The sequence below is a fragment of the Natrix helvetica genome (assembly GCF_964273705.1).
Source record: "Natrix helvetica genome assembly, chromosome: Z".
Taxonomy (NCBI): Eukaryota; Metazoa; Chordata; class Lepidosauria; order Squamata; family Natricidae; genus Natrix; species Natrix helvetica.
In genome coordinates, this window is record NC_138554.1 from 66,525,518 (window position 1) to 66,552,619 (window position 27,102).

General features: G+C 42.8%; 1 protein-coding gene across 1 annotated transcript in view; it reads right to left on the bottom strand.

The window, feature by feature from the left end:
* Positions 1–25,493, bottom strand: part of CUL1 (cullin 1) — a 93,184-nt gene extending 67,691 nt beyond the window's left edge. The window contains exons 1-3 of the mRNA XM_081933717.1: positions 25,372–25,493; positions 12,228–12,516; positions 2,863–3,037 (exon numbers count right to left, since the gene is read on the bottom strand). Coding sequence (XP_081789843.1) covers positions 2,863–3,037; positions 12,228–12,367 — 315 coding nt within the window. The 5' untranslated portion in view covers positions 12,368–12,516; positions 25,372–25,493. The remainder of the gene's footprint in view (positions 1–2,862; positions 3,038–12,227; positions 12,517–25,371) is intronic.
* Positions 25,494–27,102: the final 1,609 nt, after the last annotated feature.

Below are 27,102 nucleotides of genomic sequence, written 5' to 3' on the forward strand. Positions count from 1 at the left end.
AAGAGATCAGCGGTTGCTTTGGGGAGCCTCCTCACTTGCCGGAGTACTTCTGCCCTCATGGATCGCTTGAGTCTCTTAGATCTTGTGGCCACTTTAAAATGGCAGCCTGCTTGCCGCTCAGCACACTCTCTCCACATGCAATGGTGCTAGTGTTACCCGATGAACAGGCCACAGCCGGCCAAGGAGAACGTTGCTCCTTGAGCCTGGCACCCCCCAGTGAACGGGGATTTCTCAGACTCCACGTGGCAAATGGAGCTGGAAAATAGTTGCCAGACCAGCATTCCGAAGCCCCAGGAAGGTGGCAGCTTTAAATGGCCCCTGAAGCAGCCAACAGCCTATCAATTTCACAATTTGGAATTTAGAGTAAGCCAATTTAAGAATTAATTTTTAAGAAAGGCTTTCCAATTTAGAAGTAAGAACCAGGAATGGCATCCAATCAGGAGCCAAGGAATAACAATCTCTCTTGGACCAGACTGAGTTGAAAACGGGAGTCAAGAGAGTGTTAGAGGCATGGCCGGGGAAAAAAGTATCTCTGGACCAATCAGGACATGATAATATCCCATTTCTCGCCCCTCCCGCAGTATAAACTGGAGAACAAGAAATTTTAGTACACTATACCATTGACATTTTAAAATTTACTCTTCAACTTTCTTATCTAGCACTGTCCTGCTTCTAAAGTAATACCTATAAGGTGAAGGAAAACAAATTCCATAATTCATATTTTATGATATATCCCAATTATTTTTTTAAAGACTTGACCACTAGAAACATGGTTTGCTGAAAACTGATACAATGGGACACAATGAATACTGATTTGGAGAAAATGTTTATTGGAGGACAAAGTAATGCTTGATACAATTTTGTTGTACCAATCTTCGAATTAAGCTACTGCTGAAAGAACAGATTAGGGAGAGATTGTCATGTCATGGACAAATTTATGTGGTTAGTTGACTTAATGGAAAAAAACCAATCATCAATAATTTAAATTTAAGCATACAACATAATGCAGAGTCTTGTTTCCTGTTTTTCCCAACTAAAAATAAGGCGTGGAAGAAGGAAGTATGAGTCCAAAAACCAGTGTTAGTATACATAATAATGTAATTATATATTACAAAATGTGTAGTCCAAACAACAAACAGTTATCTAATCATGAGAGTCAGTGGACAAAGCAGTATTATATAAAATGGGCTAACAGTTAAGACTGGCAAAAATTGTTCAGAACAATATTCTAGAAAAGATTAAGTTACGGCAGTAGTCTGCTCAACAAGTCTATCTCTGTGGGTCTGGAAATTATACTGTGTTTCCCCAAAAATAAGACAGGGTCTTATTTTCTGTTGATCCCCAAATAAGGACTTGGCCTTATTTTAGGGAAGGTCTTATTATTTTTGAGGTGCAGGAGGCGACGAGCGTAGTCACCTCAGGGCTGTTGCTGTGTTGCAATATTTTCAGGGAAGGCTTATTTTAGCGCATGCACTCAAAAGCCTGATTGGTTTTATTATCTGGGGAGGTCTTATTTTGGGGAAAATAGGGTAATTTGCCCCTTCTGTAAGCTGATGTTCGTCTCCTGTAGAAATCATTGACAGATCCTACTCTAATGGATAATTTTATCTTCAATCTGTCCTTATTGCAGAACAAGTGAGCAAGTAGTTATGCTGTAGTTCCAGAGAATCTTGGAGCAAATAGTTTATATGGATCCCTTCCAGTCAGGATTCAGGCACAGAGATGGGGCAAAAATAGCATTGGTCCCACTTTTTTATTATATATAGACGGAGCGGGAAAAGGTTATGTGTCTATCGCTGCTCTGCTTGATCTCTCAGCTGCTTTTGATACCATCAACTATGGTAAACTTCTTGAATAGCTTTGGGATTGGGAAGCACAATGTTACTTTGGCTTAACTCTCTTCTTGAAGACTGTTTCCAGGCAGTGTCAGTTTCTTTTTCTTGGAGAATTACATTTTAACCCTAATAACAAAATTAAATCAGCAAAGAAAATTTACTGAATAAAGTATACTAAATTAAAGAGGTCATGAACAAAACAAAACAAAACATCCTAATTGTAAAGGTGAATATATGACTGATTCTGTGAGAGTTGTAAATATTAGTTGCAAGGTTATTTTTTCATTAGTACCATTATTGAAAATAGTCCCACTCTGAAGCAGTTGTTAAATAAGGACTACCTGTATAGATTACCTGTATAAGAGAGGCACATTTTCAAACACAGTATCTTCAAGATATTTAGGAGTTTATTGGTTAAATACTATTAAATTTGGTATTACAATTGCTTCCATACACTTTGCAAAATTAGATTTACATTCACAGGTTTAAGCAGCATTTCTCACTGCTTATTATTTTTATTGCTTGTTCCCTTGACTATTTTACTGAAGTGCACTTTAGAGGTGCATAAGATGGATAAAATAAATGTTCCAATCTCAAACTTCTGATTTCTATAGAGTTGGTCAGCGTAGAAGTTTAATTATCATTATCAATCTCTACATAGTTCAAGAATGTCTCCTCGGGAAATTTAAAGACACTTCAGATAATCTTATAGCAGCCACACCAGAAGCAATTAGATGGTTAGCTTCCATAGATATCAAATTATAACATCTATCCCATTGCAATTCTATGGCTCCATATTATAGGATTATGGTTTTATCTTAATATTTTATATTCTGTACATTGTGTGTACGTGTGTGTTTGCTGACACTTTATTTAAACTAAATTTATGTAAGTCATTGCATGATTTCTAAAGATGCCATAAGCTAAATAAATATCTATGGAGATTCTAAAATAGAATTTATAGACTTATGTCCTTTTTTCAAAAAATGAAAAATGTCTTTTCCAAAAGATAAAATTATTGTCTTACCTTAAGGAGATTTGTCAAGTAATTCTTCAGAAATTCTTTTAGTCGTTTGTACAATTCTAAGCCAACAAACTGAGCTCCTCCAGGTGTTTGGCCTTTTTTAGATTTAGAAGTGGTTACACCAGCTCCTCGGGCTTGATTAGACTGATGTACACTAGTGCAGTAGTTATAAACATGACTGATGGAAGAGTTAAGGATATGTTATATATTACAATTAAACAGTAAATTAATACTGCATGAATACCTTCTACACACACTCACACACACACTCAATACAAAATTACTGAAATTAGATCACCAAATCAGCTAATTCATGCCCAATTAATTTCTAATGAACTGCATTGGATTCACCAATAATTTCTATAATTGTTACTATGTAAAAGATCAGTATTCTGATACCATTTAAAGCAAACGGTGAGGATAAACAAAGGCCCAGAAAAGAATTCACAGCAGAAGTATAAACCTGGAATTCCTGAATCATAGATTATAATATAGCCAATTTAGACAGATTATTTGAGAGAAGTTTCTTAACAGTAAGTTGTACAAATAATATTGGAAATCACATTATGTCAAGGGTGTTTTTGTCTTGCAATTACATTACTTTCTAGTTCTACTCTTTGCATGATTACCAATAAGCAAAATCTCTATGTATGACTGCCATATATATTTAGTTTTGTAATTGTTTTTAATTGTTTTCATGACTGTTCATCACCTAGAGTCACTTGCCCAAGTAGGACAAGTGATGACATGATAACAGAGATGAAATAATAGACGATGCTAAAGTTATAGGAATCTTGGCATGAGGGGGAGGGGGGAAGAGAGATCATGCAATATTGGAATTCAACATTATGCAAGCACAAGCAATAGAAAAAAGTCAAACTAGAGTCTTGGACTTTAAGAGAGCTGAATTCAATAAACTTAGAAAGAACTTGGGAAAGATTCCATGGATGAGAATCCTCAAGGGGAAAACAACCCAAGAAGCTTGGGGAATTTTGAAAAGTGTGATTATAAAAGCCCAGTTTAGCACAATTTTAATGAAGAAGAAAAATAACAGCTCTCAAAAGAAACCAGCAGGGCTGCAGTAAGAACTCCATAATAAATTGAAAGTCAAAAAGTGTAAAAAGAAGAAAGATACATAACTAAAGCAGAATATCAGCAAATAGGCCAAGCCTGCAAAGATGAAGTCAGGAAAACCAAGACTCAAAACGAACTAAGGCTAGCAACAAAAGTAAAAAATAACAAAAAAAAAGCTTCTTTCAACATATACAAAACAAGGAAAATGTCAAGGAAATGATCGTTGGCTTACCTGAATGATCGTTCTCTAGGTGCTGCAGGAGTGTCCAAGCATGGGTTAACTTCAGCTTGCTGCCCAAGGACTGAGTTTAAATCTTTAGTGTAGTCACACCTCCTGCTCCCTTTGGAGGTCAGTTTGAAAAACGAGGAGATGAAGACCACAAGGATGCCAAAGAAGGTGAACTCTTTCTTCAGGAGAGGTGATTCGGCTCCGCCAGATTAGCCCAGGGCAGGGTTGGACTCTCCCGCAGTGCCTAGAGAACGACCATTCAGGTAAACCAACGGTCATTCTCCTAGGCGCTGCTTGGAGTGTCGAAGCATGGGACATACCCAAGCTATATAGTTCCAGGGTGGGAAACAGAAAAATTCCATTGTTCCAGAGCTACTAAGACTTTCTGCAGGACTCTCCTTCCAAAAGAGGCCTCCGCTGCTGCAAAGGAGTCCAGTTTATAGTTACGAACAAATGGGGATGGTGAGGTCCAAGTTGCTGCCCTGCATATATCTTCAATGGGCACCTGGGTTGCCCATGCGGCCGAGGTCACAGCACTCTTCATGGAATGAGCGATGATGCGAGGAGGAACTGGCAGGGCCTGATGTTCATAGGCCAGTTTAATGCAAGTACGCAGCCAACACCCAATAGTTGAAGAAGAAACCTTCCTGCCCATTGAGGCGGGCTGGAAGCAAATAAAGAAGGATTCGGACTTGCAAAAGGAGGCTGTCCTCTTCTTATATATACGTATAGCCCGTTGTACGTCGAGTTTGTGCCAGACCCGCTCTCTGGGATATGGGCAGAAATCAGAGAGAATCACGTCTGTGACCGGTGAAACAAGGTGTTGACTTTAGGGATGAAAGAGGGGTCAAGCCGAAGAATGACCCTGTCCGGATGCACAACACAAAGGTCCTCCCTGATCGAGAGGGCCACCAATTCAGAGATTCTGCGAGCTGAAGTGATCGCAATGAGAAATGCAGTCTTAAACTACAAGTGGCGTAAAGAGACAGAACGAAGTGGTTCGAATGGAGCAGAAGTCAATGTCTGCAGAACAACTGTCAGGTCACAAGTCGGGTATTGGGGGACGTCGGGGGACGTAAGTTGGCAGTTCCCTTCAGGAAGCTGCGAACCATGGGGTGTCTACTAAGCGGTGTAGAGTCATCTCTGGATAAGATGGTTGCCAAGATGGCAGTCTGCCTCTGAATGGTGTTAGGGGCCAGACCTTTGTCCAATCCGTCCTGAAGAAATTCAAGGATTTGTGGTATAGTTGTGGCCGTGTCGACAATTTGACGCGGTAGACACCAGGCTGAAAAGGAAGTCCAAGTAGCATCATAGATGTGCATGGTGGAGGGACGTCTGGACGCCTGAATGGTGTGGATAACCTTGTCCAAGAAACTGTCACACCTCAGGAGTTCCCCCTCAAGTGCCAGAGGGCCAACTGCAGCCATTGAGGTGTTGAATGGCCCCCTGGCTGAGGGAGATCTGCTCCTGAGGAATGCGCCAGCACTTGGTCACGGACAGCACGACAAGGTCGGTGAACCAGGATCTTCTCGGCCAATGAGGCGCGACCAGCAGCACCTCTGCCCCCTCCCGCAAGATCTTCTTGATCACCCGAAGAATGAGGCTGAGAGGGGGGGAAGCGTAAAGGAGACCTGGAGGCCAGCGACATCGTAGGGCGTCCATCCCCTCCACTCCGGGGCACTGGTAGCGCGAGAGGAACCGAGGGAGTTGTGTGTTCAACGGACTGGCGAACAGGTCTATCATCAGAAGACCGAATCTCTTGGATCGTTGGTGAGAGATGGATGGAGTCGCCATTCCGAGTTGCTGATTGTCGTTCTGCTTAGCCAGTCTGCCGTTGTGTTCTCCCCCAAGATGTGATCCACCCTCAGCGATCCTGGGTGGCGTTCGGCTCAACGCCCAATAGCCTCTGCCTCCAGCATCAGGGCCTTCGATCGAGTGCCGTCCTGATGGTTTATGTATGCCTTGGTGGCAATGTTGTCCGTCATTATTAGGATGTGTGCGCCGGCTCTCTGCTGGTGGAACTGTTGAAGTGCCAGCCTGGCCGCCCTGAGCTCCAGCCAATTTATATTGTGGGCTAGCTCTGCTGTTGACCATCTGCCCTGTGTCACCTGAGTCTGAAAGTGGGCGCCCCAGCCGTACAGGCTAGCATCCATTGTTACAAACAGGCGCTCTGGATCCTTGAAGAGGAGATTTTGATGCCGAGTCGGTGACTGCCACCATCTGAATGATCGGATAACTCTTGGAGGAACATTGACCATCCTCTTGGAGTTGCTGGCCTTGCGCCACTGAACGGGAGTAAGAACCACTGGAGCTCTCGTGTGTGCATTCGAGCTCAGGGAACTACCCCTATGCACGAGACTAATTTCCCCAGCAACTGGAATAGGGTCACAATGGAAACTGACCTGGATGTCTTGATGCGTCGCACAAGGGAGGTTATGCTGTCCGCTCGCTGTTTTGTGAGGAAAACCTTGCAAATGGTGGACTTGATCACAGTGCCCAGATGCTGAATTCTGGAGTTCAGAGTCAGGTGACTTTTCTCCAGATTCACGGAGAAGCCGAGCTGCTCAAGGGTGCGAATGGTGAGGCTGAGGTCCCGATGTGCCTGTAGAACAGATGACGACAATAGGAGGATGTCGTCCACGTAACAAACGAGACGAACAGGACGAGACCGGAGATGCGCTGCGATTGCGGCCAGGAGCTTTGTGAATGTCCTTGGTGCCGATGAGAGGCCAAAGGGAAGGGCCTTGTACTGTTAATGATGGTCTGCATACTGGAACCTCAAGAACTGGCGGTGCGCTGGGTGAATGGGGACGTGCAGGTACACCTCCTTCAAGTCGATAGATGTCATGAGATCGCCCTGCCTGATGCAACCCAAGATGGTCTGTAGCGATTGCATCTTGAAGCGCTTGTACGCTAGATAGATGCTGAGCTTCTTGAGGTACAATATTGCCCTCACCCTCACCCCCCCCCAATGCCTTGGGAATCAGGAAGTAAAACCCTCTGCTCTCCTGCCATGGGGGTACCTGTTCTATGGCCGCTATGTCTAGCAAATGTCTGATCTCCACCTGCATCATCTGGTGTTTGATGTGAGATTTGGAAAGGGGACAATGGAGGAACCGTCGTAGAGGTTTCGAAAGAAACTCTAAGTTTAGCCCGTAACGGACCGTGTTCAGCACCCAAGCGTCCGTCGCTGTCTCCTCCCATTGGTTGACATACAACTGAAGATGGCCCCCAATGGGAGGGAATCGTTGCCGGTCACTTAGTCTGACGAAAGGAGTGGTTGGAATATCCCCCTCGAAATGACCTGCGATTCCCCTGCTGCCTATTTTTGTTCCCGAAGGAGGACCTCTCGTAGGAGCGGTCCTGTGACTGGGTGTAAGGTCTAGAATAGTCCCCCGATGTAGAAGGGGCATCTGCATTACAAAAGGGCTGCTTATGAAAGAACTGTTGCCCTTTCTGTTCCGGCTTCTTTGTAACAACCAGCAAGACCTTGCGCTTATCCTTGGACTCAATTAAAAAGGAGCCCAGGATATCCACAAAGAGCTTGCTTCCCTTGAAGGGAGCAGAAGCAAGCTTCCACTTCGCCTTCATGTCCGTCTGCCAGTGACAAAGCCACAACAGACGGCGCAAGGTCACATTGGAGCCCTGGCTGAGAATTTGGTGGCATTAAGCAAAGTGTTGGCCGAATACTCGACTGCCGTGATTATTTTGTTGACATCCTGGTGCGACCTAACGTCGCTAGCCGGGAGAGTGGACAGCAATTTGCGCAGCCAAAATAGGGCCACCCTACCAAAGTAGGAAAAGGAAGCTTTTATGGCCCACGCAGTGGCCATGTGAGTCTTGTGACAAGCTTTCTCCACTCTCTTGTCCTCAGCCTTAAGTCCTTCCAGGTTGGCTGGGAGAGACAAATTTAAGGTTAAGGACACTATGGGATCGTCCAACTGAAGAAACCTTAGGATACCCTCCATGGCGGCTTCCATAAAATACAGCTTCTTATCCACCCCATCCGGATTTGCCATGGAACACAGCCGGGCCCACTGGCACTGAATAATGTCCAGGAAAACCTGGGGAGCTGGAACCAGCTCCTGGGGGGGAGTGGTCTCTTTTAACAGTCCTCGTTTAGATCCTGAGTTCCCTCTGTTTGCTTATTGCCCTGATCAGTCAAATTTTTATCTGATTGGGCGGGAAGCCCCATCTGGACAGAAGAGGCCCTAGCCTTAGTAAGAATACCCAGAACATGGAGGGCTTGAATAAAACCGAAAATGTGGGGATGTTAGGGGTCGGATTCTCATCCTCCGACAAATCTGGGGAATCTTGACCGCCCTCCTCTATGTCAGATGCTTCACTGATGGCCAAGAAGACCAGAGGGGAAACCCTGCCAGCTTGCTGCAGGGGATCAGGAACCCTTGCCTTGGCTTTGGTTCGGCTTGGGAGGGATAGAGAAAGGTCCAATTGCTGGATACCATCAGCAATCCCTTGAGATATGGCTCTTGCAACCACCTCCTTCATGGCTGTGGTAGCTCGGGGAGTGTGATTCTGGTCCTGGGGCAAAGCCCTGGCGACAGGCCCAGAAAGAGGGATTTCCTCCTCCAATAGGTAACCGACCTCCTCCAAGTACTCCTCCACTAGGGATGAGGCTAAAGATCTGGGAGAGGCCCTAGAGGGGTTGGGGGAGAACCCAAATTCACCCTCCTCTACCATAGATGGGGTCTCATCTGGATGAGGATCTAGAATGGGGGGGGGGTCAGCAGGAATCTCAGCAGAAGGAGGGAGATCCTGTTGTAGCCCTTGGTTGCCCTGAGCCTTTTGAAATTGCTTTTCTAGGGCTCTCTGGCGTCTCTCAGCCAGCCTCTCCTCAGTCTTGGACCCCCTCTTTGTTCTAGGCTGCTTCTCATTAGTGGGGCATGGTGCACTGGCACCGTTGGCCACAGGATTAGGCCTGCTGCGCTTGCTACTGGTAGGCCCTGCCTGACTTGCAGCCTTCTCCACACTCTTGCTGGCCATGGTGAACTCTCAGCCCTCAAACCTCGGTATTCAGAAGGTTGCTTGGAATAAGAAGAGTCCCAATAGGAGATGAGTCTCTGAGGCAACGGCTCGGCAGGGAATGCAGCAACAAAATAGTGCCAATAGGAGAAGTCCTCAGGGTGCTGCAGATCCGCGCTGTTAATAGGGACAAGGAATGACCCAGAAAGCCAAACTCCTTGTGGCCGCCAATCAAGCTCTTCGGGAGAGGAGGAGGTCTGCCTGGCGACCCAGAACAAGGCCACTTGACCAGCACCCCTCCCAGCGGCGATCTGCTAATGGACCAGGCTGCAGCAGAGAGAAAAGGAAAAAATGGCTTGGATTTAAAGCGTGCACTTTTTTTTCCTCCCAAAATGCATTTTGGAGCTACACTGGGCTGCCGTCGGAGATCCAGAATACCCAAGTAGAGCCTCCAGAGCTAAGAAGAGTCTTCTGACAGATTGCAGGGGTATCTGATTTCCCTATCTGACCCCAGAGCTCGCCAGCGGCCGCTAACGAGCCTCCTGGTGCTGCCAGAGCCTCGTGGAAATGAGGAAGGCTTTAATGCTCCCAGCAGCCTGGTCTGTGCATGAGGAAGCAATTAGACAAAGGGAACTCTGTTTATTGGTAAAACAAAAAAAAACCTAAGTCTATCTACCACAGTGGAAGAAAACAATAAAAAGTCTACACTAATGCTATTAGGAGAAATCCAGCTTGCTATTCAAGGATTGAAAATCTCAAACACATCCTTTTACGGTGACTGAGTTTTTCAAACTGACCTCCAAAAGGAGCAGGAGGCGTGACTACACTAAAGATTTAAACTCAGTCCTTGGGCAGCAAGCTGAAGTTAACCCATGCTTGGACACTCCAAACAGAGCCTAGGAGAATGATTGGTCCATTAATAGGAGAAAATGGCAAGGTGATGAACAATAAGAAGAAAGCAGAACTGCTTAATTCATTTTTTGCATATGTTACATAAAAACAGTCCAACCTATCAAAAACAGCACTGTAAAAAACAGATTAGGAATTTGAGTTAACATAGGCAATAAAATGGTAAGAAAGTACTTGTCCACCATAGATGAGTTCAAATCACAGGACAGATGGATTACATCCCAAGGTTCTGAAGGAACTGGCAGATGTGATCTCTGAACCACTGAACTATATCTTTCAAAGATCCTGGAGCATTGGGGAACTATAAGAGGACTGGAAAAGACTTGATGTAGTTGCCATCTTCAAAAAAGGAAAGAAATGGATCCAGCAAACTACAGACTTATCAGTCTTACATCAATACCCGAAAAGATTCTGGAGAACATGATCAAGCAACCAATTGGCAAACACTTAGAGGTAAACAAGGTCATAACCAAAAGCCAGCATCTGTTTGTCAAAAACAGATCATATTAGACAAATCTTATTGCATTCTTTGACAAAGTGACAAAATTAGTGGACCAGTGAAATGCTGTGGATATAATTTATTTGGGCTTCAGTAAGGCATCTGATAAAGTAGACCACAATCTATTACTTGATAAGATAGAAAAATGTGGGTTAGACTCACCAGCAGATGGATTTGTAACTGGATGATGAACCATACTCAACGTGTAGTCTTTAATGGAATTGTGTCTACGTGGGAGGGGGGAGTACGCAGTGGGGTATCCCAAAATTCTTTCTTAGTCGCAGTACTGTTCAATATATTCATCAATGATTTAGATGAGGGGTTAGATGGGGAACTCATCAAATTTGCAGACAAGACACAGCTGGCAGGAATAGATGACATTCTAAAAGATAGGCTTAAGATACAGAAGGATTTTGACAGACTTGAACATTGGGCTCTATGTAACAAAATGAAATTCAACTTTGAAAAAAGTAAGGTTCTACATTTAGGCAAGAAAAGCCAAATGCACAAGTATAGTATAGGTGGTACCTGGCTTAATAGTAGTAATAGTGAGAGGGATCTTGGGAGTCCCAGTGGACAATCACTTAAATATGAACCAGCAATATATGCTGCAGCTGCCAAAAAAAAAAAAACACAGTTCTAGGCTGCATTAACAAAGGAGTAGAATCAAGATTACATGAAGTCCTGATTCTACTGTATAATGCCTTGGTAAGATCACACTTGGAATACTGAATCCAGTTTTGGTCGCAACTATGTAAAAAAGATGTTGAAACTCTAGAAAGAGTGCAGAGAAAAGCAACAGACTGGAGACTAAAACATATAAAGAACGATTGCTGGAATTGTGTATGCCTAGCTTAATGAAAAGAAGGACTAGGGGGTGACATGATAGCAGTGTTCCAAAATCTAAGTGGCTGCCAGAAAGAAGAGGGAGTCAACCTATTCCTCAAAGCACCTGAAGCCAGGACAAGAAGCAATGGGTGGAAACTAATTAAGGAGAGAAGCAAATTAGAACTGAGGAGAAATTTCCTGACAGTTAGAACAATTAAATCAGTGGAACAACTTGCCTCCAGAAGTTGTGAATGCTCCAACTGGAATGTTTTAAGAAGAGATTGGACAACCATTTGTCTGAAATGGTATAGGGTTTCCTGCCTGAGCATGGGGTTGGACTAGAACACCATCAACGTCTCTTCCAACAAGTTATTCTATATTTTGTATTATGGACAACTATAGAATTTAATTAGATATACAAAAAACAAAGGGTAACAAAACATATATGACACATTTTGCAGCGGAGGCAAAAGCGGATTGCACTAAAAAAGTGTATCTCTCCCATTCGCTCCGCTTCTCATCAATGTTTTAAAAATGTTTCGAATATGGGTTGTTACAGTTCATCCATGCTTAATTTAACTGCAAAGAGTATCTTTACAGAATTCTCCTCACAAGAACCTGATTGGTCTCTCCTATAACAACACACTACATATACGTATACCAACATCAACCTCTACTCATCACAACATTCTGAAGAAAGCATGCAATGGCAGTCAAAATCAGACAGTAGTAATGCATTTAAGAAATTAATATCCCAAACCTCACATTGCTTCACTTATGAAACAGAGTAAGAGTATGATGACAAAACCATTAAAGCCATTTATTTAGGAATACTTGTTAGGATACGTGTAGAGTTCCATATATCTGGACTTTGCCATGCTTTGCCTTGTATATACTTGTTGAATGCCAGCTCTTAGGTCATCCCATATCTGATCAAGACCAATCTGTTTAAGTCCATGAGGATTCTGACTCCTATTTGATGACATTTTAAATTTTCTGCAAAGTCTTCCAGTGTAGCAGTGAGAAATCTAGTTAATCCTCCATCAGAGGTAGAAATAAATCAACATTACAAATTCTATCAGTCACGCAGCAAAAGTGTTTTTATATGAAGGCTGTTATTGTCTCACAATAACCTCTGTAGGGAAGGAAAAAAAGAAAACAGATTCAATTGAGAACTGAAATTTAGCAATAGCTAAAACAAGCCATTGTAAAACCATAATATTATATGTGAATAAACCATGAGAGATTTACAAAAGTTTTCTTAGTAAAAGACTATTTGGGATAATGGATTCATGAATGCATGTTTAAAGACGTACACATACATAAACCTGGGCAGAGGGAGAAGGAGGATAGTATTTCTTTCTGGCAAGAGACACATAAAAGGGGATGGAAGAAAAAGATCCTTCCCAGCCAAACAACATGTGACAGGTGGGATAAAAAGTGCAATGCTACTCAATGGTTTGTAAGGGAGATGATGAAGATAACAAGTTAAGGAGCTAAAAGCAGCATCTAAAGTCCTTGTGTGGCAACTAGCAAGGAACAAGAAGTACACAAGAGGTGATGAAATACTAAGAATATGCAAAGCATCACTTGGTTGGAATCTTTTCTTCAATTTTCCACTTTGAAGATGAGGAAGGATGTTTCTTTCTTGCATCAGGACAAAAGCCATATAAGTATAAAAATATTAGAATAAAATACTAATGCAGAAATCAATATTTTCGGGGGAAGGGGATTGATGTAAATTAATTCCACTGCATTCAAAGTTTAGGGAAACAGTCTGATCTAAATGATCAAGGGCATCTGCTTGAAAACACAAGTTCTAGTCCTGCATTAGGTTAACAACCAACTGGGTGACTTTGGAATAGTTGCTTTCTCTTAGCCCTAGGAAGAAGATAATGACAAACCATTTCTAAAAACCTTGCTGACAGAATTGAAGGGCCTTTACAGGAGAATGGGCATTGGGTCTTACCTGAGACGCCCGTTCTCTGGGTAGGAGGAATTGGCATCCAGAATGGGTTAACTCTGTTTGATCTAATAGGGACTGAGTCTGCATTTTTTCCAACATCCTGCTTCCCGTATTGGCTCCACCCTGCTTTAGGTGAAGTAGAAACTGCAGATTGACGAAGGACGAATTCGAACCAATATCTCTCCTCCACGATGGCGGACTAGTACTCCATATTCCAGGTTGGGGCTGGATGCTATCTCCATCTGCCCAGAGAATGGGCGTCTCAGGTAAGAACCAATGTCCATTCTCCACTGATAATGGAGATAGCATCCAGAATGGGACATACCAAAGCCCGGACTGTCCTTAAGGGTGAGCTGATGACCCTGATTCCTGGATCATGTGCACCACCTGTGGAACCCGCCTGCCAAACGCTGCATCCGCTGATGCAAAACTGTCAATCTTATAATGGTGGATAAACTGTGACAGCGATGACCATGTGGCCGCCCTGCACACCTCCTCAAGCGAAGCTTGCATGGCTCAAGCTGTTGAAGTAGCTGCGCCTCTAGTCAAATAAACCAAGCCGTGGCCTGGACAGGTCCCTGTGACTGCTGGTCATAAGCTTTTGAAATACATGCTGAGATCCAACACCCCAACAATGAAGATGTTGCCTTACATCCCCCAAAGATGTAGGTTGATAAGAAATGAAAAGTGCCTCTGTACACCTCAATGCCGAAGTGCCAATGCAAATAAATCCAGAGAGCACTCCACACATCCAGGGTGCCAATGTCGTTCCAATCAATGAGTTGGAGTCAGGCAAAAGTTCAGCAAAATAAGCTCCTGTGCCCTGTGGAATCTGGAGTTGATTTTCGGAATAAAGGAAGGGTCGAGCCTCAACATGACTCTGTCCTAATGAAAGATACACAAATCTTACCTCACTGGCAGGGCTGCTAGCTCAGAAATCCTCCTGGCGGAGGTATGGCAACCAAGAAGACCACCTTGAAGGACAGGTAACATAGAGAAGTATTCCTCAAGAGTTCAAACGGGACTCCCGTGAGCGCAAGCAGCACCTTGGGCAGTCCCAAGTGGGATAGCGATGAACAGTCAGCGGACGAAGGTTGGTAACATCGTGGAGAAAACAGTGGACCAAAGGATGATGCGCCGGGTGAAGAAACTGTCCGCAAACAATGACTTATGAAAGAGCAGTCATCTGCCTCTTGATCGTGTTCGAAGCTAGGCCACTGTTTAGCCCCTCTTGAAGAAAATCCAATACCATGTGAATCTGAGACTGTGATGGGAAGAAGAGCCTCCTGAAACACCAATGGCATAGCATCTTCCAGGTAGCGTCGTAAATATGGTTTGTGGAAGGACGCCAGGCAGCTTGAATGATGGTAATGACACTGGGGGACAAATTGGTCCCCCTCAGGGTTTGCCGCCAACCGGTCAGCTTGATCCACTGCGGGTCCAGGTGCGTGATGGAGCCTTGGCTGAGGGAGTGGTGGGTCATTGGAAGCCTCCAATGAGATGCCACTGACAGTGAAATCAGGTCCGCAAACCATGGGCAACATGGCCAGAACATGGCCAGAAGGAGAGTTCACCCTCCTCCTCCAGCATCTTCCTGATGACCCTCTGGATGACAGGTGGGCAGGAAGGCATAGAGAAGGCGTTTTGGCCACTTGCACTGCAGAGTGTCTGCGCCCTCCGCCTCCGGGGTTGTGTAACGTGCCAGAAAATGCTTCACCTGCCTGTTCTTCTTCGTCACAAACAGGTAGATGATTGGGTTTCCGTAATGTGCTGTCAGCTCTGTGAAGAGGTCGGGATACAACATCCATTCCACATGGTCTATCTGGGAGTGGCTGAGCCAGTCCGCTTGAACGTTCGACTCTCCCGAGATGTGCTCGGCCCTTATGGGCAGTATCCGTTTTTCCGCCCAGCAACTAGCAGGTTGGCCTTCTGCATGAGGGACCTGGACCGCGTCTCTCCATGTTGATTGATATGCGTCTTGGCCATCATGTTCTCAGTGAGAATCAAGACATGGTGGTTTACTACTTCCCGTTGGAATTTGATGAGGGCTAAACATATTGCCCACAGTTCCAGCCAATTGATGCTGTATTGGCTTTCTGTGCAAGACCACAGACCCTGGGCCATACTTGATCGCAGGTGAGCACTCCATCCTGTCAGACTGGCGTCAGTGATCAATGTGAGACGAGGAGCTCCCTTAACAACGATGCTTGGCATATGGCAGGGAATGTCCACCACTTCAGGGACTTGGGTCACCTCCCAGGGCAGGTGCACCATGATGGAAGAGCAGATCCTGTTGGCCTTCTGGTGTGGGAGCAGGAATTATTGCAGGGTCTGGCTGTGAAGACGGGACCAAGGGACGATGGAGAAATAGGAAACCATCTTCCCCAGGAGTTGTGACAACACGATGAGCTGGCTGTTGTGCTGGGACTTTACATTCCTGGCCAAGGCCCTGATGCTGTCCTACCTGAGAGAAGAAAACCTTGCCCCTTGTCGTGTCATGACCACCCACAGGTGAAGGAGATGGTGTGTAGGGGAAAGGTGGCTCTTTTCTAGATTTATGGAAAAGCCGTGGTCTCAAAAGTACTGCCATCACCATGTCTATGTCTGCCTTGCCTGATCCGTTGACCTGGACATCAGAAGGATATCATCCAGGTAGCACTGGCTCCTGATGGTAATAGTTCGAAGATAGGCAGCTACTGTGGCTAGGACCTTTGTGAAAACCCTGGGGGTAGAAGAGAGCTTGAAAGGAAGGGCCCTGTATTGGAAGTGTTTCCCCTGATAGCAGAACCTCAGGAACTGCCTGTGGTCCGCATGAATTGGGATGTGCAGGTAGGCCTCTGTGAGGTCCACCAAAGTGAGAAAGTGGTTCCTTCGTACACACTCTACGATGGTCAGCAGAGAGTGCATCTTGAACCGCTGGTAAACAATATGGCGGTTTAAGCATTTTAAGTCAAGAATTGCTCTCCAACCCCCCCCCCCCCAAGGCCTTTGGAACGATGAACAGAAAGGAATAAACCCCTGTCCCCTCTGTCCCTTTGCGACCGGCTGAATTGCCCTTATATCTAGAAGATGCCGAATAGATTAGTCTATTAGCCATTTTTTGTCCCGATCCCAAGATACCAGGCATGTTCTCAAAGACATTGGGGGGGGGGGGGGGAGGATAGGAACTCGTGGGAGAGGCCACATTTGACTGTCTCCCTGACCCAGATGTCCATGGCTGTCTCCTCCCACCAGGAGGCAAAGAAGCCAATCGACCCCCTATGGGAAGGTTTGGAATGTAGTCACTTCTGCTGCCGAAAGGAATGATCAGATCCCCCTCTGTAGGACCTCTAGGGCTCGTACTCCTAGATATCCTTGCCTGATCTATCCTGCTGTTGACCCTGATGGGACTGAAACTGGTGTTGAGGATGGGAGAATTTGAACTCCTGTCTGCCCCTCAAAAGGGTGACCTACGATAGAATGGGGCTGGGCGACCCTCTGCCTTCTTATATTGAGACGGGATAATCTTTCTCTTATCTTTAGACTCAAACAGCAGGGGCTCCCGGCTCCCCCCCCGAATAGCTTGTCTCCGTCGAAGGGCCCAGCTGCAAGACGCCATTTGTACCTGGTGTCCACTTGCCACTGGCGGAGCCAAAAGAGGCATCTGGTTACCACCGAGGCTCCCATGGCCTTGGCAGCAAACCAGGCCGCACTCAAGGAAGTGTCAGCCAAGAATTCTATGGCCGTCTTAAGCTTATTGAAGTCCTGATGGGACCTGGAATCTGACGCTGGGATCCTATCCTGCAAGTACTTTAACCAATGAAGAGAGGCCCTAGTGAAAAAGGAAGAAGCCATGGAGGCCCTCACTGCCTTGCGGATTTTGCCCTCTTTCTCCTCAGAGGTAGAGGATCTGCTTGGTGACCTATCAACTGGAGCAGTGGACTGGGATCTTGACCTGCAGTCTGTCATGACCCTCCTAAGGGCCCTGCTGCCTTCTGAAGAGCGACTAGAATGTCTCTGCTGGAGCCCCACAGCAATGCACTGTTTAATGGCCTCCAAAATTATTGTAGCCATATCCGGTAAGGGTGTCTGCACCCTCTGCGAAGGGCTAGGGTCAGGTGAAGGGGATGCAGAAAGGGGTAACCCCGGGTCAAGTGAAGGCAGTGAGGCAGAAGGGGAATCTGACTGCAGGCCCTCAGGAGGTGACAAAGCAATGTCCTCCTCACTGTCTGGAGACATCTCCCCCAGCTAGAGAGAGGCCTGGGCCGTGGTAAACTCAGGTCGAGATGGAGTACCCTGGTTTTGGGGCTGCACAGTTGCTTTCTTAGCTGCCTCCTTCTGGGCCCTTGCAAATTCCCTGTCAAGGGCCCTTTGATGCCTGCTCTCCACCCTCTGTGAGGCCTTAGATATTTTAGCAGAAGGATCCTGCTGGCTGACTTGGGGAGGGGCAGCCCTCTTTCTCCCAGCCTTCACCCCCGATGGCCTAGCTATCACCTCTTGCAGCACTGATGGTTCACCAGGTGGTTCTGCATCAGCCATGGCCTATGTCCCGATCACAGCCATGCTGGGACAATCAGGCAAGCTCCACACCTCAACTGGGTAGCTGCATGCCGGATTGGGCTCTCCTGGGCCCTCTCCGCTTTGAAACTCGGTCTCGCCTGGGCCCTAAGGAAAGTTTGGCTCTTCTGGGCCTTTTATTGCGCTCCACTAAGTTCTCTAACCTGATGAAGCCAACGGCCACAATATGGAGCTCTAAAATGGCGGCCGGAGGTTTTCACCCAAGACGCAGTTCAAAATGGAGGCCGAACCCAGAAGGACTCCCAAAATGGCTATCGAGGGAGCAAGCCCCAGCTCCCCGACGGCCCAAAACCTTCCCTCGCTGCTTTTCACACCTCCGCGGTTGCACGGCACAGCAATCTGGAGCCTCGTTGCGGCATTGGAGTGCTGGGGCCGCCAACTGGCGGCTCAATGAATCCTAGGGGACCCGGAAATGTCTCAGACTGTTCCACCTGTGGCTGTCAATAACAGGGAGCAAGCCCTGCAGAAAAATTTCCTTTTAACTCCCAAAAATCAACTTGTCCTGAAGAAAAAAACACTTTTTGAGGAGAGCAGCTTTTTTTTGTCCAGTCCCAATGGAGACTGAGTTTAAAACTGGGTGGAGCCAGTACAGGAAGCAGGATATTGGGGAAAATGCAATATCCTTATTGGATCACACAGAGTTAACCCATTCTGGATGCTATCTCCACTAACAATGGAGAAATGAACATGACTAAACAGAAGTAAACAAAATATAAAGTTTAATAAATGAGGATCTGTTAAATCAAGACTTGACTGTATTGTTATAGCACTACAAAGAGTCATGTTACTAATATTCAGGTAGTCCTCGACGTACAACTATAATGGAGGTAATCCATAATAGTTGTAGTCATAACAGTTGTAAAATAATCTTTTTTGTGATCGTCATTAAGCAAATCACCAAGGTTGTTAAATGAATCCACAGTCATTAAATGAATCAGTGCTGTTTTGCTGCAAACTGGAAATGATGCATTTTGGCAAAGCAGATGTGACTGCGGGATGCTGCAAACATATACATGTGGTTAGGTTGCTAAGCATCCAAAATTTGGTCATGTCGTCACCTAAATTATCAAAACTAGGCCGTAAAACCCCATTTTTGGATTGATCATGTCAATCTATACATTAATGATCTTCTTTCTCAAGCAGGAATGTCAGAATGCTAAATAATGCAAAAAGAATAAATGTGGTAATCAGATTAACAGTAGTTTTATATAAAACTAGGGTAGTGCAACTTCAGATTCAGATTCTTCAGATTGTCTGGGGTTGCTCACATGTCCCCTATTGAGAGATCAGTTGTATCTTTTCAAGGAACACACAAGAAGTCGCTGATGGATTTCACATTTACATATAGATATGCTTCAAAGTACAATTTGATACAGATGTGTATCAAATAACCAATTCACATTTAAAAGCCTGCAAGTTTTAGCATCCTAGCACTAATATGTAAATCCATAGCAGTAAGTTAGCTGGCTATATGCCATTTTATCGAAACACCGATGGATCAACATTAAGAATTCATCAATGATATATATTCATAACAGCTAATGCCATGATAATGCTTTTAACTGCAGTGTTTATAGAGTATCAGGCTGCCATTCCCCACCAGAAGCAATTCTTGAACAAGAAAATTTTAAAAAATTCTATTATATTTTATGTTTACAGGAAAATCTGACTTTTTACAGTTTTGCTCTCTATTACATTAGTTGCTGCTGGGACCTTGTTTTTCAGGACCGCCTCTTTCAATAAATATTCCGATGTAAAAAACCACTTGCAAAGAATTAGTGCCTAATATTTGTTTAATGTTTCTTCCATTGCTTTCAAAGTTTTAGACTTTAGGCCTGCGGAACTGTGATGTTTATTTTTTATTTTTTGTAGAGTCCCTAGAAAACATAGTACTAAATAAATAATGAATCCCAAAATGCTATTTAAAGTACCTGTACTACAAAGATGACCAAAATAGATGAGACTGAAATGATAATAAAGAAAATAGCAGGAATTGAAACTCCACGGCATGTAAATGAATATCAGTTGAGTTTTGAACTGAATGGAGCATGCACCATTGCTGTGGCCTGCAGGTTTCTGTCTAGGATTGCTGGGAATGGTGCATACTGCTCCACGACCCTAGAGAAACGCTGGGCTGCCATTTCCCATATTTGATCTTTTATATGGGAATGGGGGGTGGGGGAGCTGCTTCATGCCAGTCTTTGGAGCTCCTTGGAATTTTAGGCAGAGGAGAGATGGATGAGGAGAGCACCTCTGTGTTTGATGGTTAAGGGCAAAAAAAAAAGGCAAGTGACCAAATTTTCATCACCTGACCCCATGGGCAATGCAAAGGCCATAACTTTTGAGCACAGGGTGCAAGTCCCTTTGTACTGCACTGTCATCATTTTGAACGGTTGTGAATGAATTGTTACAAATTGAGGACTGTATATAGTTCAAAGTCACCTGCATTAATTACTGCCAAAACTTCATCCATGCATAGCCAACTTTTACCATACAGTCTATGTTGTTTACTTCAAAGAATCTAAGATCTAAGTGATGAAAATTAGACAGTAATATTTTCTTCTTTCAAATTTTATATAGACTTCATAAATGCACATTGTATTCTAAGATTTATTATAGGTTTGCACCTAAAACAGCACATAGGTTTTAATATAAAGTGATGTTTTGGGGACAAGTTTATTATCATATCCATATTCCTTTTTAAAAAATCTTGTTTGCTGTTACTTGCAAGTTGTTCTATCATTGCTGACTGTATTTAACTCTGGTGCTTTCTTGCTGGCTACGTAATTATATCAGAGAATACCAAACACATAACAGGTCACTATAATTCCAGTGTTCAGCAACATAGAAAATTAGAAGCCAATTCTAAGGAAAAATTCAGGAGAAAAAGCAGACAATATAACACAACCAATGTAAATTATAATTAATATTAGATTCAGAGGACCAATTTCCCTAGTACCAACTTATAATACTTAACCACATCAGCCAATCATTATTCTGCTAGTAACAATTATAGCTTTATATTTCTTCAATGAAGACTTAATGCAGAAAATTTGCCACTGAAGGTTTGGACAATAATAAAATAGTGAAAAGAATGCTCGCGCATATAACGACAATACAGAAACTAAATACTTTGTATTTCTCCCTTAAGTGTACATCTTTGAAATTACTGAGCAGCCATATCAGAGCACAAGGATATGCTGCCAGCTTCTAAAAACAGCCTCATCTTTTCTCTGAATTTGCTAACTTCCTATGCAGCTACAATACAATCCTAGGAAAAGATAAGTTTGATTTCAGGAGCTACTGATAGAAGCTACATATAACTCTGCCTATCCAAATATTCTTTTTCCTTCAAATGTGAAGCACTGCAGAATCCGGTATTTCATTACTAGTTTATTACAATTAATAATAAATCATCAGCACTTTGGGCATCCAAAATTTCTAAAATAAATATGAAATTACAAACTTCCTAACAAAAACACTGTATACAAATACATACCTAGCTTTGTTTTTCAAATAAGGCTTAATATCAGAGTATTGTAAGATGGCCAATGTGACAGCAATTTTTTAAAAAGGGCAAGATGATATGGGAATATTAACAGCAGTAAAATTTCTAAATTCTAAAAAATGAGGTATTAATGGGCATATGAGTAAAAGTGGCACTGAGCAACTTTTGAGTGACATATGAGTAAAAGTAGCATTGAATCATGGTGGCACAGTGGTTGGAGTGCAGTATTGCAGGCTAACTCTGCCCACTGCCAAGAGTTCAATCAATCAAGGTTGACAGCTTTCCATCATTCTGAGGTCAGTAAAATGAGGGCCCAGATTGTTGGAGACAATATGAGGACTCTGTGAACTGCTTAGAGAGTGCTGTAAAGCACTATGAAGTGGTATATAAGCCGAAGTGCTATTGTATAACCTGGATTTTCAAATGGCCTTTGATAAAATATCTCACCAAAAGATTCTTCAGTATAGAATAAGGTGACTTGGCTTTTTACAGATTAACTAATTAAAAATGAAAATGTCAAGATCATAATGCAATGGGCAATCTCCTAAATAGATAAGAGTAAATAGTATAGTTTCTTAAAGTTCCGTCTTGAAATCAATAAGGCAACGAGCCAGCTAAATTTGTAAATTTTGCTAACTACTCAAGGTGATAAAAGGCAAAACTTTTAATTGAGTGTTTCAAAAGAATATTTGTGAAATGTGGGAATATTCAATCCATTAGAAAATAGGGCAAAATGTCTCTCTACTAACTTCATATATGCATTGATATCAGCTCTCTCTAAAAAAAAGTATAAAAGAGTTCTAGAGTTAGAATGGACAGATAAGTGAAGAAACTAACTCACTGTCCAGCAATTGTGAAAATAGCAAATTCCAATCTTGGGTCATTAATAATACAACTAAAAATAAAACTTTCAATATGGTATTCTGATCTATGGTACATCTTCATCTGAAATGCTGTCACAGTTCTGATTGCCAATTTTAAAAAAAGACATCACAGAGCTAGAAAAATGCAGAAGCAGGAAATTAAAATGATTAGGTTGAAATATCTTATTTTTTAAAAAGTCTTGAAGGTTTGAGGCTACTTAGGTTATAAAAAAAGTGGTTGAGAAGAAATGCTTTATTCTGTTATAACATTAAGAATAGTGAACTTTTAATGAAGCTTAACTAAAAAAAAATCCAGAACATTTTAGAAAAGACGACAAAATTTAGAAAAGCCACATACAGAGGCATAATTAATCCACAAATATGACAATCATCAGTAATTCTGATATTTTAAAGGAAGTTTAGATACATTTATGGAGGACATAACTACCAAGAAATAATAGTCCTAGCAGCTCAAACTATTTCCTAGTTTACTATTTTCAGGGAAACAATGTCAAGACAGGGGCATGTCTCCATCTCATCTCCTGTGAGTACCCTAAGGAAGCCAGCATTCTTTGACATAGAGAAACAATGAAACAGACCCAAGAGTTTTAATAGCATATAGTATTTTTAATTAGTCTTATTAATCTCATGTTAAAAATAAACAATATTACCAACACATCCCTTAGAAAACTTTGAGTAAAAAAAGTTTCACTGACAGTGAACTTCAAGAGTTATGTTTTTATATATAACAACAATATTCCTTTTCATAAATAGATGGCTCGGCTTTTATTAATTAAGGCATGGTATAATACTCAAGTTTACAATTAGGTTAATTTGTTTGGTGTTGAAAGTACTGTCACAGATGTGCTTCAAAATAACAAATTCTTAATAACATAGATTCACAAACTGTGGATTCAAGACAACGCACATCCTAGGGTTGAAAGCAACTTTGTGGGAATGGGAATTTTTTAAAAAAACACCTTGATTAGGCTTGGACACCAAAGTTTAAACAATGGGAAAACTCACTCTGGAATTCAGCTCCTGCTTTCAACATACAGATCACCAAAGTGTAAAAATCTTTATAATATATACATGAAAATTTAACTATATAAACATTCGTTGCCAAACATTATCTTCAGTAAAATTCATTTTATTCATGGGTTAAAAGTCTGCATATATTAATCACAGTAGCACAAAGTCGGCAACTTCTGCTTTACCATAGACACACTTTTATAAATTCTCTCTTATTGGAGATTCCTGATTTTTCCAAAGTGCATAACTTACAGAAAAATCAATATAGAAGCCCAAGATAGCCCAATAGTCTTGCCATAATAAATTATATGTTTAAATAAGTCTACTTATTGTAACTATTTCTGGGCACCAAGTCATTCTATTTTTTAGAAGTGAAAACAAGCTTTTAAGTAATGCCTTTTGCTATTTCTCCACTTAATATATCTTGATATATTAACATTTTAGACTAATATAGATTATAATTGTCATATCTTTGAAACATAAACCTGGGGCAATAGAATTAGCTTTAGAGACAGCAACTAATCATGGATAAATAAGTCTCTGAATCCTGTTTTCCTCAGTTCCCTTATCTAAAAACCATTCAACAAACTACAATGGCTTATTTTATTTCTATACTTGCGAATCCCAAGTTTTCAAATACATTCTATGATGCACATATTTTTGTAAGAAAATTGTTTTCTCAAGCCACACTCACATTCCAAGAGCTGTAGGAAATGACTATAGATTTCACATAACATAATAACTAAAATGACATTTTTAATCATTAATTTACTGTGCTACTTTTCTATGCTACCCAGACAAATAGAGTACCAACAATAATTTCCATATGATGAAATTCAACTGCACTTCAAAAGACAGGCTTTCACAACAATTTGCTTAAAAAAAGCTTTCGTTGCTTAGAATTTAATTAAAAGCTAGAACTGTCATGCTTTTCTCTAAAGTAAAATGATATTTGTCATTAGGTAGTGAAACAACTCAAGGGGGGAAAAAAACCTACGTTGGCCAAGAGTGAAATAGAAAACTTAAAGATGACAATATGTATGTCAATAGTTAAAAAGTTGAACAGGTACAATGAAGGGATGACGAGCTTGTTAAAGTGCTTCACTAATGGAATAGGAATTTGGTGCAGAGGTAAAGCGCCTGCCTACTTTCCAGACAAAAACAAACATTCTTGGTCCTCCACTATTTTTAATCCAGAAGGGATGAAAAAAACTAAAGCAGTGTAAATATCTATAACTCAAATGGCAGCAAACTTCAGTTTTTTGCCCACTTGAACAACGCAGATATCCACTTCAACATCCATCTCTGGCCTGCCGAACACGGGAGAGGCAAGGCACCCCACCCCCACCCAAGCCCCGAGGAAAGGGCCACCGCATGAGGTTTGCGGGAGCGGGAGGGGCAGGGCAGACGCACATTCGAAGGCGGAACACACCAGGCCAACGGCAACTGGGAAGCTGGGGAAAGCTCTACGGATGAGGAGTAACCAAGCAAGAGCACAGCGAGGTGGAAGTGAAAAAAACGTTGCACAAAGGAGGAACGCGACGGCGGCGTCGGCATTCGGCGCGCAAGGGGAAAAAAAGGGTTGAGGTCAGGGCCCAGAGGAAGAAAAAGGAAGAGGCCATGCTGCTGAGTGACTCTTGGGAGCTTTGTTAATGCGCTAGAAAAACGGGCCGAAGTTGATGCGGGGCTAATTGCCGGCTGCCGGCAAAAGACGACGACGACGACGACGCCGTCACATTTCGCCGCCGGCCTTCGTGAGGGGCCTTACAATGAAAGAGCAGGAGATGCGGCCGCGAGAAAGCCAGGCGATTCTTAAGCTCCCCTCCCTCTTTTTCCCCCCTCCGCCGGTTCAGAGGACCCCGAAACGACACCCCACCGCTCTGCCCGACGGCACGATCAACCTCACTTGACCCGGTTTAGGCTCGCTGCGCCACAACCTGGGACCGGGCCTGCTACGGCCGCCCTACTTCCATGGCTTCTCGTAACCTGTGGCTCTCTGACCGCCTTCGTACCCTCCCTTCCCAGACGGGCCAGAGGTTTCCCGCCCCTCTCGCCCCTGCTCACCCCCCACATTGCTCGTCCCGCAGTCAGACAATCATCCAGACAGGCCCCGGCACCCTCGTCCATCCACCCTGGCGAGCCCGCCTCTTCCGGATCCGCCGCCGTAGAACCAGCGTCATCCGCCTTCGCTGGCTCGGCTTTATCTCCTAAACGGGGCGCGAGGGCGGCCCCTCCTTAGACACTTTCCATGCGCCCCTCCCCACGTCCAGCCAATCGTTAATTGTTCCGGATTACGTCCGTTGCCATAAGTGAACAAGCGAATAAGGAAAGAGTTAATTCGCCCCTTAATTGGAAAGATTCTTTTTTTCCAGAGGAACCGCCAGAGGTGGGCGCACCTATTTACATCTTGTATGCTCAAACTCGTTTTGCCCATTTAGTTCTATGTTCCCAGCAATAATTAAACCGGTTTAAAATGGAATAAGGCACCCGATTTCAAAAAACCAATAAGGCCCATACCATCTAATAATTAGAGCTTTCCTGAAGATGAGACGGTAAACCAAACAACCCCGTTTACGCCGATTAAAGCATAGCCGATTAAAGCATAGCCTGTCCAAAAATCTGATTGAAATAGCGAAGATAGAACAAAACACTATTTCTGTAACAATTTTCTTTGTAAGTATTGCCCACTCTTCCAGTATTTTTAATTATTAATTTTCAAACGCAATACTTTGGGAATAGATCAATAAATACTACTGTACTGTACAGGCATTATATAACATGCTCATGCTAACGCCAGACCTTCAATTCCTTAGTAACGCATTATCTCTTATTTTTAAGAAAATGAGGACCATCCTCAGACACCTTTTGAAGCAAACATTGCAGATGCCCATAGGAATTTTTCCCAGGGAGGGAGTACATAGCAGTAGTATGTTTTTATATAAAATTGTTTTAAAACAGTTGCATTTCGATGGTTCGAGGGCTAGAAAAATATAAACATCAGACAACCATAACATGCACTGTTCTTGCCTTATAATAAATGTAAAGTTTTTAAAATAATTTAAATTGGTTATAGATTACCAATTGTTGGATTATTAAGATTAAGCATCCAAATATCCACAGGTGACATTGATTCAATTGTTGTCCCAAAACCTTTTTGTAAGATTCTTATTGTGCATGTTGTCTACAAACTCCGAGTTTGGAATATAGCTGATAATAATTTGGACTCTGAATCTGAGAGAAAACTTTTACCCTTAACAAAGGGGTTTCTTTGTCCAACTGAAAATATAAGCTGCTACAATTATCATTCAGGCAAAGCAAAAATCATTTATTAAGACATCTCTTTTTATAGGGTACACAAATAAATGATGTGTACATTTGATATATGTGATACATCAGAAAGAAAGTGATCAAACAATAAAAGACATTGATTACATGTGATACTTGAACAATAGAAAATATTGATTCTAGGTTGTGTTCCCCAAGAGTGTCATGTTTAAAGATTACATTACTCTTTCCCAGCTGGGTTTGTATTTTAAAACTTGAAAGCTTATTCAAGGACATTCTCTATTGTTTAGTGTTGAAATAGTAAGTTTTCACATACCAAAAGAAATGGTCTTGACAAAGAAGAAAAAAAACATGATTTCCTGGAGTTAAAAATAAAGACCTAAAACTGTCATGTTAAAAGTGCTAATATCATCTTTTAAAATGCTACTAATGAAGCCTAGACTTCCAGATAACAATTCCCTCATTTGGTTCTAAAATTATTTATAGTTTGCTGAACCACTATTATATTTA